General features: G+C 42.7%; 1 protein-coding gene across 1 annotated transcript; it reads left to right on the forward strand.

Moving 5' to 3' along the window:
- The first annotated feature begins 1278 nt into the window (after positions 1–1278).
- On the forward strand, positions 1279–7084 carry LOC125042091. The gene is made up of 3 exons (XM_047637558.1): positions 1279–1478; positions 3897–4097; positions 6441–7084. Exons 1-3 carry the CDS (start codon positions 1279–1281, stop codon positions 6652–6654), a joined length of 615 nt encoding a protein of 204 aa, XP_047493514.1. The 3' UTR covers positions 6655–7084.
- Positions 7085–19491: the final 12407 nt, after the last annotated feature.

Raw genomic sequence — 19491 nt, forward strand, 5'->3', positions numbered from 1 at the left:
TTGTTAAACCCCTTTTAAAGGGTAGTCGCAGTAAAGCATGAGTCCTCATACCCACAGGCTTCCTATCCCCTGAGGAAATAGGGCGGAAACCCCCGGGAAAAAAAAAAATTTTCGGATGCGAGACCAAAACCGCGCCTCCGGGGGGGTCCGGGAAATTGGCCTATTTCGGGGGCCCTGAACGATTTCCGCTCCACAAGGTTCGGGGGCAGGGGGGATGATCGCCCCATGCTGGTCAAAGTCCCCCTTGCTCGAGGGGCAACGATCCACCCGGGCCCACTTTTTTTAATATTGCTTTTGCAAACCAAAATTTTATGAATATTTTAAAATCGAAGCTGATTTTTTAAACACCAAAAGTAATTTTTATACGCGCGCGCGCGTGTTGGGGGTAAAAAGTATCTAATATATAAATATATAATTAAAAATAATGTGTGTGTGTGTGTGTTGTGTGTGTTTTTGTGTGGTTGTTGTGTTGGGGAGTGTTGTGTTGTGTGTGTGTGTTTTTGTATTGTGTGTGTGGGGTTTTGTGTTTGTTTTGGTGTATGTTGGGGAGTGTGGTTAAATGTGTTTGTGGAGTTTTTGTGTGTGTGTGTGTGTGTGTGGTGTTTTTGGGGTGTGTGTGTGTTTGTGTGGGGTGGTTTGTGAAAATGTTTTAAGGGGGTAGTGAATATTTTTGGACTTCTGAAAATTATATACAACTGCAGACTGGGAAAAGAACCATAATCCCCTTTTAAAAATTTTCGGCCTCCCTTCCCCAGCGCGATGCCCCCGGCCATCTCCCCCCACGGAACGCCTACAGCCCGCAAAGCCATCTCGAGGGCCCCGGGCCAGGGCACTCAAGCTGGGCCTTCGGCTGGGCTGCCCGACGGCGTCCTCCGCCGAGCTCATCACCTGCCTCAAGAGCCTCCCGGCTGAGAAGATCGTCACCAGATCCCCACGCTCCACGTAATGCCATGCAGTCAACCATCAGAAAGGCCCACCTTGCATGCATATATTTACTAAACTGGAAAAAATAGATTTTAGATGTGTGCAATGCGATGCGTATACGTTAGTTTTAAAATTCCCATGTAATGTTGTATGTATGTAAGTATGAAAGATGTAAAAAGTTACTTTTGTATGTAATTTTTGTAAGTATTTGTGTGTGTAAGTAAGTATGTATGTTTTTAAAGTAAGTATTATGTATTAAGTGTTGTGGGGTGTTCATGTGCGCAAAAGCGTTTTTTGTATCCCCAAATGGGGGGCGAAAGCCCCCAAAACTTTCCCCCCGGCCCCCTCCGCAAAATGTGGGACGAGGAGCCCATGCCTTTTTTAAACCCCTATCGACAAGTGGAAGGGCACGACGCCTTCCTTTCCCCACAGCCCCCCACCTCCCTCAAACACCGGGGGTTCCTGCAGGTGCCGTGGCTCTTGGGCACCAACAAGGAGGACGGCGCCTTTAGGGTTCAAGGGCAGGTTTCTTGGAGAAGGGGCGAAGAAAAGGGGTAAGGGCCCAAATTCAAGGGGAAGGGTTTGGGGTTTTGGGAAGGTGCAAAGGAAAGTTGATGCATATACAATGTAGAAATTTTGATTGTTTTTTTAAATTGTGTTAAGACTTTATGGGAACCCGAATAAATTTTTTGATGCGGTGAATACAATCGGAACCCAATGAAAAAATAAATTTAATGATGGATACACACAAAACACACACACACACAAACACACACACACACACACACAACACACACATATATTTTAATAAAAGTGTGTGGGGTGTGTGTGGGGTTTGTGTGTTTGTTGTGTGGTGTGTGGTGTGGGGTTTTGATATTTATTTTAAAAAAGGAAATTAATAAAAGACGTTTCCCAAAATGTCCCAATTTCTTGAAGGACCCACCCTAATTTCCCCAATTTAAACACGAGGGGAAAAAAAAGGGCCCCCAATTCGCTCACTTGAAGCCGCCCTTCCGAAAGGGGACCCCTTTCGACATGGCCAAAAAGACCCGAAATTAAAAAAACCGGGTAAAAAAAAGTTCGGGAAAAAAACGCCCAAAGGGAATTCGTCGAGGAAAAGGGGGAAATTTTCTCTGAAAGGCAGGATCGAAGAGGGATTACAACTCGCTTTTCTATCTGCCGGGTCTGCCCTGCTGCTGTCTCTCTCTCCTCTTTTCTCCTCTCTCTCTTCTCCCTCCTCTCCCCTCCCCTCTCCCCTTTTTTTCCTCTCTCTCCTCTCCTCTCTCTCCCCCTCTCTCCTCTCCCCTCTCTCTCTTTTCTTTCTCTCTCCTTTCTCTCTCTCTCTCTCTCTCCTCCCTCCCCTTCTCTCCCCTCTCTCTCTCTCTCCCCTCCCCCTCCTCTCTCTCTTTCTCTCTCTCTTTTTCTCTCTCTCTCTCTCCCTCCTCTCTCTCTCTCCCCTCTCTCTCTCTTTTCCCTCCCCTCTTTCTCTCTCTCTTTCTTCTCCCCCTCTCTCTCTCTCCTCTCTCTAAATTTTTCCTCTCCTCTCTCTCTCTTTCTCTCCTTTTTCTTTTCCCCCCCTTCCCCCTTCCCCCTTCCCCTCTCTCTCTCTCTCTCCCCTCTCTCTCTCTCTCTCACTCCCCTCTCTCTCCTCTCCCTCTCTTTTTCTCTCTCTCTTTCTCTCTCTCTCTCCTCTCCTCTCTCTCTCCCCTCTCCTCTCTCTTCTCTCCCCCTCTCTCTTCCTCCTTTCCCCCCTCCTCCTCCCCTTTTTTCCCCTTCCCCCCCAAACTCTTTTCTCTCTTTCCCCCTCCTCTTTCTTTTTACCCCTTTCTCTCTCTTCTCCCCCCCCTTTTCTCTCTCTCCCCTCTCTCTCTCTCTCTCCCCTCTTCTTCTCTCTTTTCTCCTCTCTCCCCCTCTCTCTCTCTCTTTCTCTTCTCCCCCATTCTCTCTCTCCCTCCTCCCTTTTCCTTTCCTCTCTCTTCTCTCCCTCTCCCCTTCTCTCTTTTCCTCTTCTCTCCTCTCTCTCTCTCTCTCCCTTCCTTTTAGTTAAAAATTTAGGCTAAATAAATAAAAAAAAAAAATTAAAACAAATTTAATAAAAAATTAATAAAAATTGAATTTTTTAAAAAAAAATAAATTGTGATTGTTTTTAAAATTGTTTAGGGGTTTTTAAAATTTTATTGGGAAATTTAAATTTTAAACCCCTAATTAAAAATGTGTAAATAATTTATTAAAAAATTTATATATATTAATAAAATTAATTGTGTAATATATGTTTTTTTTATTTTTGTAATTTATATGTAAAATTAATTTAAAAAATTTTTCAATATTTTTTTTTAAAATTTGGGGCCTAATTTTAATTTAAATGGGGTTAAAAAAATAAAAGGTGTTTAAATTTTTATAAAGATCAAAATTGGAAATTTTCGAATCATTTATTTAAAAAAAAACCCAAATTTTTTCCAAAACGAGATGATGACAAAAACCGTTTTCTTAAAAACCCAAGGGACGAGCTTCAAAGGTTTAATTTCAAATACTAAAGAAGTAAATTTTTTTTATCGCGAGGGAATTTTCCCTTCAGGGGGGGGCCGAAAGGGGTCCTTCTTAAAACATCCTAAAAAAAGGAGAACCCACGGATCGGCCCCCGCTCTTTCCTGGGGAATTTTTTAAAAAACCTAAATTTCGCAAGTCTTTGGATAAAACCTTTCGCCTTTTTTTTTTTTTTTGTTTTCCCTTTAAAACTTATTTTGTTTTCACGTCTTTTTATAAACCCTCACTTTTACTTCTATATAACAAAAACCAAAAACTTTATATGTTATTTTGCTTCACCGCTTCTATCATTTACCTTCAGCATTACCATGATTTTAAATTCACCCCTTTACCAAAAATTTTTTTTCCATCAAACATAAATGTAAACTTTCCCCTTACCATCATTCAGCTTCAATGTTACTTCCCTCACGCATCCCCTCTCCCACCAGGCGCCGCCCAAACCCCCCCATTCCAAAAAAACACTCGCGAAAGCCCATGGATGGGGGGTTTAAAATTTTTCCTGGACGAACCCCCCATACCGTTTTTTCCAGCAAACTCGACTTTATTTACAAGCAGGAGTTCAGTGGAGACTCTGCCTCGAAGGTGTCCACTCATATGCTTATGCTCTGGACCAACTTCGTCAAGGGAAGGTAAGCAGCTGGACTCATTTGCTCTTTGTGGTCAGGAGTTGCATGCAGCTGCCCCCCTTGGGGTCTTTTTTTCTCTCTCCCCTCTCTCTCATCCCCCTCTCTCAGGTTTTTTCTCTCCCTCTCTCTTCTTCTCTTCTCTATCCCCTTTTCTCTTTTTCTCTTTTAAAAATTTTCTCTCCTCTCTTGGGGCTCTCTCTCTCTCTTTCACCCCTCTCTCTCTCCCCCCCCCTCTCTCCCGTCCCCTCCCCTCTCCTCTCTTCCTCTCTCTCTTTTTTTTTTCCCCTCCGCTTTTTTTTTTTTTTTTTTTTTTTTTCCCTTTTTTTTCTCCTTATCCCCTCCCCCCCCCCCTTTTCCCCTCTGTTTGCTCTCTTTTTTCTCCCCTTTTTCCCCTCTCGTTTTCCCGGGAACTCCTCTCTCTCCCCTCTCTCTCTCTCTCCCCATCTCTCCTCTCTTCTCTTCTCTTCTTCCCCTCTCTCTCCCCCCCCCTTTTTCCCCGTCTCTCTCTCTCTCTCTCCTTTTTTCCCCCTTCTTTTCCTCTCTCTCTCCTCTCTCTCTCTCTCTCCTCTTTTTTCTCCGTCTCTCTCCCCTCACTCTCTTCCTTTTCTCTCTTTTTCATTCTCTCTCTCATCTCCTCTCCTCTCCCCTCTCCTCCCTCCCCTCCCTCTCCCCTCTCTCTGTCTCTCTCTCTCCTCTCCTCTCCTCTTTTCTCAATTTTTCCCCTTTTTTTCTCCTCTCTCCCTCTCTCTCCCCTCTAAATTTTTCTCTCTCCCTTTTTCTTTTCCTCTCTCCTCAATCTCTCTCTCGGTCCCCTCTCTTCCCCTTCTTCTCCTCCTCTCCCTCTCATCCCCCTTTTCCTCTCTCCTCTCTCTCTCTCTCCCCCTCTCGTCTGTCCCCTTTCTCGTCCTGTTTTCCCCCCTCTCTCTCTTCTCTCTCTCTCTCTCCTTCTCCTCTCTCTCTCTCTCCCTCTCCCCTTCCTTCTTCTCTCCCCTCTCTCTCTCCACCTCTCTATCTCTCTCTCTCTCTCTCCCCCTTTTCTCCCCTCTCTCCTCGTCTTTTCCTCTCCCCCCTCTCCTCTCTCAAATGTATATATAAAAAAATATATATATAAAAAAATAATTTTATATATATATGTAAAATAATATTTTTTATTTTTTAATATTTATATTTTCCCAAAAACCAAAACCCACCCAAACAACACACACACACATGTAAAAATGTGAAATGTATTGTATGTAATATATAAAATTTAATATATTATATAAAATTGTATTTATATATATATATATATAAAATATCTTTAATATTCAAATGACGAACACCACAACACCACCCCAAAACCACACACACCACAACACAAGACACACACACACACACACACACCCCACACACCAAAACACCCCCACAAAACAAAAAAAAAGGTTCCCCCGAACACACAACAAATAGGAAAAAAAAAAAAAAAAACCAAAACACAAAAAAAACCCCCACACAAAAATTTTAAATGGGTTTTATAAAAATAGGAAAAATTTTTTATATATATATTATATATAATAATAAAATTTTTTTTGCACAAACAAAAACAAAACCCACACAAAACAAAAAAAAAAAAATATTAATGTTATTAAAAACTTATATATATAAAAACAAAAAATTTTGTTTTTTAAATTTTATTTAAATTATAAATTTTTATTATATATATAAAAATAAAAATAAATTTTTTTTCATATGTACGTACATAAAACACACACACAACAAAACACAGCCCAAAACACAAAACCCACACACACACACACACACACACATATATAAAAATTTATAAAATATATTTATATATATATTTTACACGCACACACATTTTATAAATATATATATGTACAAATGTTTATATAATATTTATAATAAAATTATTTTATACATATTTTTTTTAATAATAATATTTTTATATTGTGTGTGTTGTTGTGTGTTGTGTTGTGTGTGTGTGTGTGTGTTGTAAATACACAAAACCAACACACAAAAACACACACACACATACACACACACACACACACACATATATATATATAGGTATATATTTTTTTGCACACATATATACATACATATATTTATACACATATGTGTATATATATTTCATTCATTCTTTTTCCCTCTTCTTAATTGGTTCAAATATTTTTTTCAGACTGACTTTTGCGCGATCGGTTCATCTTTTAATTAATATTTATTCATTTTTGGTGCACCAATACATCGCATTTGTTGAACATGAAATCGAGCACAAAACGTATTTTCTCCAAGCAATTTTATCCTGAAAGCAATCACTGAGTACTTATCTAATTTCTCTCGTGTTCCCAGCGACCCAACGCCCAAGCTCAAGGGCTGGCCCGAAGACGTATCCCCCTGGGGCGCGTGGTGGGAGCCCTTCGTCAAGGGTTATCTGTACTACCTGAGGATCGACCCGGAGATGGACAGCCAGGACGTCCCCCTGAAGGAAGAGAACATGGCGTTCTGGGACAGTCTTCCGCTCTTCGAAAACAGGGACCAGAACGTCATTAGGGATGAGCTGTAAGGAGTGGTGTGGGTGCGTCGAAGTTTTTTTTTTTTTTTTTTTTTTGACCATCGCAAATTTCCAGTTTTCAAATCGTGGAATGTGAATTCCTTGTTAGGAAAACATATATTTTGCAATATTGCTATCGAAATTCTTAAGGAGATTTTTTATGTTCGTAAATGGGATGATATTTTTGCTACTTAACGACCGTAAGTACAAAGGATTTTTTTGTTGTTGAAGTGTACCTCGGTTTGGGAGAAAATGGCTTTGTGGCTTTGTTATATTTTGTTAATTTGTGAATATGTGAGTGTTTGCGTGAGTGAGTGAGTGAGTGAGTGAATGCGTGAGTGAGTGAGTGAGTGAGTTGTTGATGCCACATCCTCTCATCAAACTGACGCATACTTAAAGTTTTTGTAATGATTTGGCAAAATAAAATGTACATATTAAATAGGAATATTGTTCATTACACCTTTTTCGTCGAAACTAATCCTTCACGAGAACAACAATTAAGAACTAAAAAAACAGACGCCTAAAATCATTAAAATGAATATGGTAATGAAGACGATAGTAAAGTCAGAAAACGTAGTGATGATAATAATTCATAGTGAAGATGAAATAAAGGACAAAAATGAGGTAATACAGAAAACAGCATCACGAAGGATAATAATAGTAAGGATATTCATTTTCACGATAATGATAATGATAATACTACTACTACTGATAATGACAATAACTACGAAAATATTAATATCAATGATAGTGGTGATGATGATGATGATGAAAATGATAATGATAATGATAATGATAATGATAACGATAATGATAATGATAATGATGATGATGACAATGATAACCATGTTAGTAATAATAATAATAACAACAACAATGATAATAATAACCATAATGATAATGATGATAATAATAACGATAAAGATGATAATAATAATGATAATAATGATAACTGTAATGCTACTGCTACTAATAATAAAAACAATGACAAAGGCAATGGTAATGTTATTAATGATGAAGACAAGGATTACAATAACAGTGATAATGACATTAATAATAATCGCAATAATAATGGTGATGGTCATAGTAGTGACAATGATAATTATAACAATAACAGCAACAACAATAATAATAATGATGATATCAAAATTAATTATTATCATCATCCTTATTATAAAAAGTAATAACATTAATGATTATAATGATAATGATAATGGTATTAATAATAATAATGATAATAATAATCTTAGTGATAATGATAATAATAACAGTAAAACGACCATAATAATAATGATGATAGTGTGATAATAACGGGAAGTGAAAGCCTAGTAACTATTTCCCGTCCAAGTTTTTTGTGTATATGGCCAAATCCCTTATCAAATGGCAGATAAAAAACTAGACCTGTAACCGTGGTGGTGGTGGTTTGGTTTGCGAAGTTCTAGCTTCGCCCGGGCCTTCTAGATATGGCCCGGCCTGTGTCAGCTTTTTACGGCTGTCTCATTGAGTTGTCTGACACTCGGTGCTTACCGTGGCGGCGGGATTGCCAGCAAGCGCTCCTGCCGCCATGGTGTAAGCATTTCGCATAGCCTCTTTACCAGCACGGCGGCTGTTGTGGGCGGTCCATGTCTCAGGAATTGTGTATGGTCACAATTTTCTAGGTAGTGGACTAGTGTGGCGTTCGGCTCGCCGCAGTGCTTGCAGCACCATTCATCGCGTTCGATTGTTGGGATAATCTGCCATGCACAGTGGTAACCTAGGCGCATTCTGTGAAGAATGACTTCGGTACCTCTGTTGCTTACTTCAGAGAGTGCCAGTGGTTCATAGCCTGTGGCGTCTGAGTACCAGCTGGCCGAGGGGGAGGTTCTCGATTCCTCTCTGTGGAGCTGCCGTAGGAAGGTACGACCGACCAAGGCACACTTCTCCATAAGTAATTTTCGCCAGCGACGGCTAGTCTGTCAGCAAGCTCGTTCCCTCTGATGCCGATGTGGCTTGGGACCCAGTTGATGATAATTCTTCTACCCTGAGCAAGAATTCTCTGTGCCATTGTGAGAATCGTGGTCAGTAGGTAGATGTTGTCTGTGGGTGAGCTGTGCTGAAGACAGTCAATGGCTGCCCTGGAGTCTGTGTGTATGACCACGTGTCCTTCCCTTAGGGACGCGTGGCCTAGGGCTCCCATGATTGCAACTGCCTCTGCCTGTAGCGAGGAGGCGTTGTCTGTTACCCTCATGGATCGCGTGGCATCCCTAGCTGCAAAGCCGGCGCCTGCAGTGTGGCTCAAGGGATCGACCGATCCATTCGTGTAGTATGTTCTACTACCCGGAGGAGTGATGGCTGCAATGACCCTGTGGGCTTCTGCCTTTAGGCTAGGCATGGGGTATAGGCTCTTTTTCATTGACAGGCTCATTATGTTGAACTCTATCAGGCTCAGTGCCCACGGCGGGGGTTCGGCAAAGTCGGGGTGGGGGGAGTCCATGCCCTTAGCAAGAAGCTGTTCTTTGAGTTGATGGCGTATCAACACCCTGGCTGTATAAGACAGCCAGGAGTTGTTTGCAACAAGCTCGTTGTCTTGTTCGAGGCATCTGACTAATTTTTGTCTTAGGCTTGTGTTCCTGGGAGCCTGGATGACCTTTGACAGGAATTGTGTTGCCGTTAGATCGATTCATGAGCCCAGGGGGAGAAGGTTTGCCTCCATCAGGAGGTTGAGGACCTTCGTCCACCTCGGGGCACCCAGAATGATCCTGGCAGCTTCATTTTGGACTGTTTCTAATTTGTCTGTGTGCTTTTTCTTTGCAGCAATTAGAGCGACTGAGGCATAGTCCACAATGGGCCGGACAGCATGTACATAGAATGATCTTAGTACTTTGTGTCTGGCCCCTATGCGTCTCCCAGTCATTGCTCTCATGACGGACAGTCTTGCTTTGGTTCGGTCAACCAGGTACTGGACCTCCTTATGGAAGGAGAGGGTCCGGTCTATCCTTACCCCAAGGTATAGGTAGTCCTTGACCCATTCTAATTCCACTCCCTGGATTTTCAGTCTTGTGCCTCGAACTCTCTGTCTTAGAGCCATGGCTTTGGATTTGGCTGCAGAGATCTTTAGTCCTGTCCTACGACACTCCTCTGACACGAGGACCAGACAACGCTGGGCTTTATTCTGGCTGCGTGGTCCAGTGGAGGTGATAGCGAGATCGCCTGCATACGAGATGATCTGGCACCCCACTGGGAGGTTTATGTTGAGGATGCAGGACATTAAAGTGTTGAATAGGGCTGGACTGAGAACCCCACCCTGTGGCGTTCCATTTTCGAGCGGCATGTGCTGCGATAGGTGGTGTGGTGGTTTGGTTTGCGAAGTTCTAGCTTCGCCCGGGCCTTCTAGATAAGGCCCGGCCTGTGTCAGCTTTTTACAGCTGTCTCATTGAGTTGTCTGACACTCGGTGCTTACCGTGGCGGCGGGATTGCCAGCAAGCGCTCCTGCCGCCATGGTGTAAGCATTTCGCATAGCCTCTTTACCAGCACGGCGGCTGTTGTGGGCGGTCCATGTCTCAGGAATTGTGTATGGTCACAATTTTCTAGGTAATCTGCGATAGGTGACCCTGGAATTTGACATTGGCAGTCCTGTTCCTGAAGTAGTCACCTATCCAAGCCAAAAGCTCTCCTCTGATTCCCTTCTGGATCAGGCTTTCCTGAATGGCAAGCGGACTTGCCAGTTCAAAAGCCTTCTCCAGGTCAAGGAATACCACCACAGCTGGGCCCTTGCTGATTGTGCTTAAGAGCGTGGCTATGCTGTGTGCAGTGCCCATGCCCCTTGTGAACCCGTGAAAGTGTTCGTGCGGGGGTCCCGTTTTCCATTGAAACCGGTTTAGTATCATCCTCTCAGCCGTCTTGGCCAGGCAGCTGAGCAGAGAGATGGGGCGGTACTTCCCCGGCTCCTTTGGTTTTGGGACGGGAACTATGGTAGCCCTCTTCCAACTCGTGGGTAGAGTGGAAGTTTCCCAGGACTTGTTGATGAGTTGCAAGAGTGCACGCTCACCTGCTAGTCCTAGGTGGGAGATAAAAGGGTACGAGATCCCATCAGAGGCCGGGGCTGTGTTGGAACTGGTTTTATAGTTCCCTCAGAGAAAAGATAACATCTGAGTTATCGGGTTCAGCTGCCCTTTCTCTGATCTGAGCGTGTCTGTCTGGCTGTAGATGCTCTTGTCTTGCTCTCAGCTCGGCTGGCAGACTGTTGCTGCTCGTTCTCGCAGAGAACTCGTGCGCCAGTCTGTTAGCCTCTGCTTGGAGGTCGTGATGGGTGCACCTCGGGGCTGAGCGGCTGGTAGCTCGCTTGACCCGTTGCCACAGCTCTGAAAGGGTGGTTTGGTGGTCGAAGGACTCACACCATTCCAGCCACTTTTCCTGCCTGACTCTGTTGGCAGTTTCCTTGGCATCCGTGACAGCTTCCCTTAAGAGGGATAAGTTGTCAGGGGTTCTTTGCCTTCGGAATAGTTTTCGGCACATGTTCACCCTGTGGTTGACCTCCCTGATCTCGTCATTGAAGTACCAGGCGTCTTTGTGACTTCTGGACCCAGGCCGAGTTTTGAGTATGGTCTGTGAGGCTGCTTCATTAATGGCGTTTAGCAGGCTAGCTTCGAGCACTTCCACATTTTCGCTTTATGGGGGATCGTTGCATCTCAGACAGAGGGTCAAAGCGTTTTGAAACGCCTGCCAGTTGGCCTTGTCTGTTTTCCATCTTGGATTCGGTCTTAGGATTTCGGCTGGGCCAGCATCCATGAGGGTAGTTATAGTGCCGTAATGGTCACTTGTGACGGTCTCATCGACACACCAGCCAATCCTTCCCACCAGAGTCGCAGTGGCCAGGGTGAGGTCTAGGACCCCTCCTCTGACGTGCGTTGGCTCTTGGGTGTTGAGGAGAGCGATCTCAGGGAATGTCTCTAGCACGTCGGCTATGTGATAGCCGGCCGCATCCGGTGCCCGGCAGGGAGCCAGGATGGGGTGGTGTGCATTGAAGTCTCCCCCTATGATCACTCAGCGTGTGCAGCAGAAGCACAGACCTGGCTGATGTCTAAGCTTCTACAGCGTGGCCGGCTGTACACATTGTACAGTTTGAGGGGCCCCCCGGCCAGGTGAACCTCGACAGCAAGGGATTCAACATCGTCTCCAAAGTGCGATGCATCGGCTATTGCGGAGCAGGGGATTGTTGCTCTCACAAGGGTGATCAAGCTTCTCTTGCCAGGTGTTCGTGGCAGTGTGAAGGCATGGTACCCTGAGAAGCGAACAGTGTCCACTGTTAATGTCTCCTGGAGCATGACAATGTCAATGTTCCTTGATCGCACTACTGCTTGGAGAAAAGCGTTCTTTGCAGAGAAGCTATTGATGTTCCACTGTAGGATGCTTAGATGGTGTGTCATGATGTTACTCAGTGATAGTTACATCAGAGACATCGTCGGAGTCTGACAACTCCATTGCGAGGTCCTCGCTGGTTGAGGGCTCCTCGTCTGTTGTCAGGCTATCCTTGGGTCCACTGGGGGGTGGAGAGCCTTTGGTAGCTCTGACTTTGGTTGGTTCGGCTTTTCTCTCAGGCTTTTTCTTGGCTGGCCTTGCTGGCCTTGCCTGGGCAAGGTCAGCGTGATCTGGCTCTGGCTGCACAGATTCAGCCTGTTTTGGCTCTGCCTGTGAAGGCATGGCTTGGTTTCGAGTGGGGAGGGGAGTCTCGTCCTGGGGTGAGGGTGAGGCTGGTTTTGCTCTAGCCAGCTTTCTTCCCTTCAGGGCTGCGACAGTCTGGGTCATTGCCGTCATGGCGACCGAAACTGCCTTCTCGGCCTCCTCACTCGACCTCCCCAGGGCTGTTGCTACTGCTGTGACAACAGCAGTTAACAGGAGAGTCATATCGTCCTCGTCAAAGAGGAGATGATCATCTGTTGGGGAGGTTAGAAACTGTTCTTTAGTTTCTTTTTCTGCACCTTTGGCATTGTCGGAAACTCCTTTTTGTTGGAGACATCCGGTGTCGGCTGGGGGGCAGCTTCCTTCCTCTTAGAAGGTCGGGAGGCCTTTTCGCTTTTGTTCCTTCCCCAGACATGGGTGCCCGGTGGGGCAGGAACAAAGTCTGGTCGGTTTTGAGCAACCTCTTGTCGCCTGAGGGCCGTCTTTTTCCTGACAGAGCAAGTCAGGCTCCAGGCATGATGCTTCTTGGCACAGTTGGGACATTTGGCTGTTGTGTCCCTCTTTTCCTCTTTGAATGCCTTGAGGCATACCTCTGTGTTGTGTGCCTTGCTACAGACACCACATTTAGGCTTGGCTGTACAGTTAGCCTGGTGGTGACCGTATTTCTGGCACTTGAAACACCGAAGTGGTTCTGGGACATACGTTCGAAGGTTGTAGGTGCCCCAGTTACCCAGATCAAGGGTAGTGGTTGGGGTACCTTTCATGGTCACCAGGACTTGCCTGGTTGGGGTCTTCCCCTTCGACATTCGGGAAGCCTGCAAGACCTGTGGGTATGAAGCGATCAGCTCCACATCGTACGAGACTGAGAAGCCAAGTAGCACCATCTTGGTTCTCTTTTCCTCGGGACTTAGTGGGGAAAGACTCACTTTCCTCCCATCGGTTAGCTCCTTCGTTTCCTGGAGGAAATTCAAGGTAGCTTGATCTTTGGGCATTATGATCATGCCCTGATCTCGGGCGACCCGGATCGACAACCGGATTTTCCGTTGCAACTCCAATGCCCTGACCAATTGGTAGGCATTGTCGAAGCCTTCGGGTTTAGCTGGCACTTTGAACTGGGCGAAGCGTTTAGGGGGTCCCGACTCTTCATCAGAGTCGGTCTCCGGCCTCGGACGCTTCGGCCCTCCCTTTCGGCTTTCGGGCTTGTTTGTGGAGGCAGCAGCTGATGCGGCTGGTTCAGCCTGCTCTCCCCTCTCAATCGGGGAGGCCGTCTGTGAACTCAGGGGCCTCCCTGGCTTAGCTGTTGGCCTGGAGAGGCCAGCTCGCGAGTCAAGATCTTTGACTATTCGGTGGACAGACCCATTGGCTTCGGTCTTGTCCACCTTAGCAGCAGGGGTGACAGTGTCATCCTGTGCATGGGGCTTTCTTTTGCCACCGGAAGGCACATATGCCTTCATGGTGACTACCGTAGTCTGGGCCTTGCGCGGTTCGTCAACATTTTTGTCAGTCTGTGGGGGGTGTTTGATTATTTTTTCCATGAATTGGTAAGTGCTTCATCCTCTCACGCCCCCACCCACCACGGAGTCCAACAAGGGGAAGCTGAGTGTCAGAACCAGTGTCTAACAGCAACAGGAGTGATGAGAGGATATACGCAGCCAATAGCCATTGTGACGGCACTCACGGACCATTGTGAGTGCCAATGGCGGCATGACTGCTTGACCCTAGCCTCCCGGGGGAGACCAGCCGATTGACCGTGACCGGGCCGGGATCAGGCCGCCTGTCTTGCTGGAATAGAGGACCAAAGAGGCGTGTTGCTAGCCGCAGGGCGTACTCGTTCACGGCATCGCTTAACCTCCAGGACTCCCGTCTCCACAGCGCACAAGGCTGCCACGCACGGCAAACGCGTGGGTAAGGTGTAAACCCCTGGGGAGAGACCAGAGGGGATGCGCTTCCACCTGACCTGTAACCCTACACCGTGTTGGAAGCAGAGATTTGCGCCGTGCACAACCTTCAAAACATGCTCCCCCCCCCACCCCACCCCAAATGCAACGCTTTAAAGTATCTTTAAATCCCTTGGCTTAGAAACACATTTTGCGTCGTTCTCTTTGTTTCTTTGTAAATGTCGTCATGGTTCTTTTTGTGTGTTTATACTCATTGGAAGACCGTTCATTTTCCCTGAAATATTTATGGAATTTGTGAGCTTTTGCAGGTTAGTTAGAGATAAGAGCACTATAAATTTATAAATGCATGATTTTTTTTTTTAAATAGCAAAGTTATACTTTTTTTGACCGGGGGATGGAATGTACACTTGGTTAGAGTTGAAACACCTATGAAGAGTATATGGGAGGAAAAAATAAAAATGAAGGCATACGGTGTAGTTATGCATCTATAATTCTGAAAGGATATCTTCGTCTTTTCTTAGCAGAGGGCATGGTCGCTCGTCCGCTAAAAACAACCATGGTCACCTTTTAGACGTTTAGACGTTTTAGACGCTGGAGTTTGTTACGTTAGGGTCTCCTTGGCGTGTGCGACAAACATGGTATTCTGGCCCTTCACATCTGGTTTGATTTCAAAATCGATATCTTTTCCTTTAAATGCCTTTTTTCTTTTCTTTTATGATTTACAGATGATGGAAACTGCAGTCAAAGCAATTCCCGTCACAGTAATTTTATATTGATGGCCTGTAAACAGTGTAAACAGAGCAATATTAAAAGAGGCTAATTCATTTTTAAGCGTTAATGAATAGCAGTTTCTTGCCCTTATAATGTTGAACAAATGAAGTTAAAAAAAGAAAAAAGGAAAAAAAAAAATAAAAAAAAAAAATAAAAAAAGAAAGAAAGAAAGAAATATATATATATATATATATATATATATATATATATATATATATAAGTCAGATATATCAAATCTGTTGTACGTATTACCTATTATCAAGCAGAAACATATATAAAAGATACTGCTTGGTTTCAGCTTGGAACCATGGCCTGCGTGCTGTAATTGTAAGGTAACAGAAGAAGCAGAGATTAGCGTGAAGTCTTCAAAGTACCCCTTTACTGCCACGGGGTTCTGCCTTACTCCACCGACACTCTTCCGCGCCTTTCTTGACACTCAGAAGAGATAGGCAGCTCTTCTCCCTCCACAAGTCGGAACAGGCGGAGGAATTTAGGAATTCACACCGAGATGGAAGCCTTCCTCGAGGAGAATGAACCTGCTAGTGTCTAATTTTAAGGACTGGGGAATAGGGGAACTCATTGATGTTTGTAAAAATCTTACATCGATGTATGTATGTAAGCAATCATCAATCCGACAATCACAACTAGTTCTCATTACGAGGAAAGGGCCGATGAAGTTAAAGCAGTTTGACCGGATACAGTGTCAGAAAGTAGTGACAATATTTTGGAAAATTGGGCTCAAACAGGAAGAATATTGATAAATATCCGAATTCAACCGTATATGCACGAATAATAAATGAAGAAAGGAATATAAGTGAAAGGAGATAGATAAAGGTATTCGTTGTTCCCTAGTCTGTTCAGTATATAAACCGGGGACCTACAAACTATAAGGAATGCAAAGATGCGTAATTCCATTAAATGTATAACTTGAAAAATGGACTCATTTGGGAATTGTAGATTATGGTTACTCAGAATTGCTTACTACCTCCTGGGAGATAAGAGCAGGTCGACAATAAGAAAGACATTGAACAGACAGCTAAGGAAACGTGATCGATAATATAAATAACTAAGGAAACGTGACCGATAATATAAATAGTCAGAGTCGTGTAACACTCGATGAAGGCCGTTGCTGTGCTTGGAAAAGAAATCTGGGCTATTAGAACACGACTACGAAAGTCTGCTGATGAGTTTTGAAAATAAACAAGGACGATGAAAATAAACATGAGGGAATGTAGGCACAGGAGATTTTACAGCAAGATGAACTGATGAATCATAAAAGTAATTTAAGAACAGAGAGGGGAAAAAAAAAATATTGAGATATTTAAACATAGATAAGATGGCGGTCGACCAAGAAGCAGAAAACGAAAGTCACCGCTGAATGATGCAAGGTCTGAAAAAAACTTCAATGTATCCGGAATTGATGAGACCACCACAGGATACAGAAAATGGTGCAGGGCAGCTGCATGAAAGGCAAAATACTTCAGAAAAGCAAACAAGCTTATGGTGGTTATAGTAACCAGGTTATGTAAAGGGTGCCGATGCTCCTGTCATTGTGTAACAGCTGAAGCTTTGGTACAAAGGCAAACTCGTTTCATCAAGGCGACGTGTTCAGATCATCATTGCCTTATTATAGCAATTTCAGTTATTATATATATGTATATGTATATATATACATATGTATATATATATGTATATGTACATATATATAAATATATATGTATATATATGTGAATGTGTATAAATAAATAAATAAATAAATATATATATTATACATATGTATTTATATATATATATGTATGCACATACACACACATACACACGCACACACGCACACACACACACACACACACACACATATATATATATATATATATATATATGTGTGTGTGTGTGTGTGTGTGTGTGTGTGTGTGTGTGCGTATCTATATATCTATATCTATAACTAAGAACATATATATTTATTACGGAACCTTACGTATAGCCTAACTAATCTATTTTGACTATTTATATTATTATGGGTAAATGGCCATCATCCCATGGAAAAAACAAATAGATCCGCTTCCAACACATTTTAAATCTAATTTGAGATTACTTCCTCAGCAATTTCCGTTTTCTTTGATCTACTTAGCACTGTGCTCCGTCTAAAAGCTTTCATTTTTGTTTACTTTATCTGAAGTTCATATTATTATATATTTTGATGAAGTAATATCCATGGCAGCTATCTTTAATTAAGGATTTTTCTCTTTGAACTTGTTCTTCTTCTTATTTTTTGTCAGACATCTGAAGGATGAATTGGTTATTAATCCTCATAATTGCTTCTTTCCTTGTATTATCTTTGCGGTTGCTGTAACAATAGATTTCTTTTACGCTTGAAGTAATTCCGTATCTCCTTCATTCTTACATTTAACCACAGTTATGGGGATAGAATCATTTTTTATTTGGTACTACATATGATGTAGTCTCACTAGGCTTTCATCTACTTCATATGCGAATATATTTCAAACCTCTTTGGTTTCTATCCTTCCTGATTGCATTTCTTTTCTTTATCATAAGTGTATTGTTCTAAAGAAGGAACTGTATTCTGCTGACTACCATGTTTATTCAACAAATTATGACATTGTTCTCATGAACTGAAAGTCATGAGAACATAAATTACAAAGGAGTAGCTTGTCTTGTAGAAATTTTAGCCTTTCACATACACTTTATAAGTATTTTGGAGAACACTGTTACGCTTTTAAGTTGGATAATGCTGTGCACATTATATCCGTAGTAACATACACACAGCTCAGCCGTTTTTACATTGTTGGCTAAATTATTCTCATACATATGCGTCGTGTAGTACTCTTGTGGCAGCACATTTTATTATCCTTCCTTGGATCCACCACTGCCTGTCAATTAGGCTTTCATGTACCCCCTTAGATACACCACTGTGTGTATGCACACAGACGTAGATATGCACACACACACACACACACACACACACACACACACACACACACAAACACACACACACAGACACACACACACACACACATATATATATATGTATATATATTTACATATGTGTATGTATATATATTGCTGCTACACACACACACTCATACACACACACACACACAAACATATATGTATATATATGTAAATATATGTATATATATTTATATATGTGTATGTATATATATTGTTGCTACACACACACACACACACACACACACACACACGCACACACACACACACACACACACACACGCACACACACACACACACACACACACACACATATATATATATATATATATATACATATATAGTTGCGTCTACCATATAATTATTATAGTTGTGTCTACATACTGGTGTAGTTACAATTACTATTACTGTTGTTGATATCTATACTATTAAAACTAACTATAACGGCATTCCGTCTATAAACTGAGCATGTCTGTTGGTTACACTAACTAAAATACTACATGTACCAGAATTATATTTAGGATCTATAGATATGCTTCTATTATCAACATAGTAACTGCATACACTTTACATGTAAACTTTGGAGGCTTGACCATGTACATTAGCAAAGACGTTGAGGCCGGCTACGTCCGAAACCTTAACCATACTGAGCGTTTCTATGCAACTGCGTATTAATGATGATGTTGTTGATACTCATAACACTATTATAATCATTTGTGGTGGGAAGGCTAGTACTAGTATCCCTGCAAGCTTCATAGTTTTTAGCAATATTATCATACCCATGATAATCAGCTTCTAAACGATAATTATTGTAGAGTGTGTGTTTGTCTGTCCGACAACACACCAATATCCTAAGAACAGAAAATATACTAACTTGGAACTCTATAGCATGTGGTCATCAAGCAAATGCTACAGTCCACGTGAAAATTGTTTTGTTTCAAAGAAAGCTTGGAAACTGAAAAATGGGAGTTGGCAGTCTATATAGAGAGTGACTCCGGTGCATAGTTTTGTGGACACTCGCTAGTTATTTTATAACCTTGGTGCCCATACACATAGAGTTTAATAGAAGTTTAACTTCCCAGGTCTGTAAGTTCGATCTCCGTCATCCAACGTGTATGTATTTGATCGAATTTTTATTGAAATTTGTTACCGGGGTTCATGAAAAAAACAACCTTCGTTTTCAAACATTCCGAGTGTTGCTGTTCATAATGTACACAATGGGCTCAGTGTTACGTAACATTGAGCGTCAGACCTTTAAGTTGTTGTATCTTGAATGTAATGCCTTTATTCTCCACAATCAAAATTTGCAGGCTTAAAGGTGATAAGCCTATGATAATCTAATGCAGGCCTGCTCAGCACTCGACAAGCATTGGATTATTACTGCATGTTTATTTTTACCAATAGCTAGGTCCAACCTAGCAACCATCACTTGGAATTATTGAGAAACTTTTTCTCATGTTTCCAACATCACTGGTAAAAGATGAAAACCGGTCAGCGTTACCACTCTAGGTTAAATACATATAAGTTAGGGAATACATGTTCTTAAAGCAGGCCT

This window comes from Penaeus chinensis, chromosome 31, assembly GCF_019202785.1.
Source record: "Penaeus chinensis breed Huanghai No. 1 chromosome 31, ASM1920278v2, whole genome shotgun sequence".
Taxonomy (NCBI): Eukaryota; Metazoa; Arthropoda; class Malacostraca; order Decapoda; family Penaeidae; genus Penaeus; species Penaeus chinensis.

Coding starts and splice junctions, on each gene's coding strand:
- LOC125042091 (XM_047637558.1), top strand. CDS start 1,279: ATGTGGGACGAGGAGCCCATGCCTTTTTTAAACCCCTATCGACAAGTG. Junction 1,479..3,896: donor AGAAGGGGCGAAGAAAAGGG/GTAAGGGCCCAA, acceptor CTCTCCCACCAG/GCGCCGCCCAAACCCCCCCA. Junction 4,098..6,440: donor ACCAACTTCGTCAAGGGAAG/GTAAGCAGCTGG, acceptor TCGTGTTCCCAG/CGACCCAACGCCCAAGCTCA.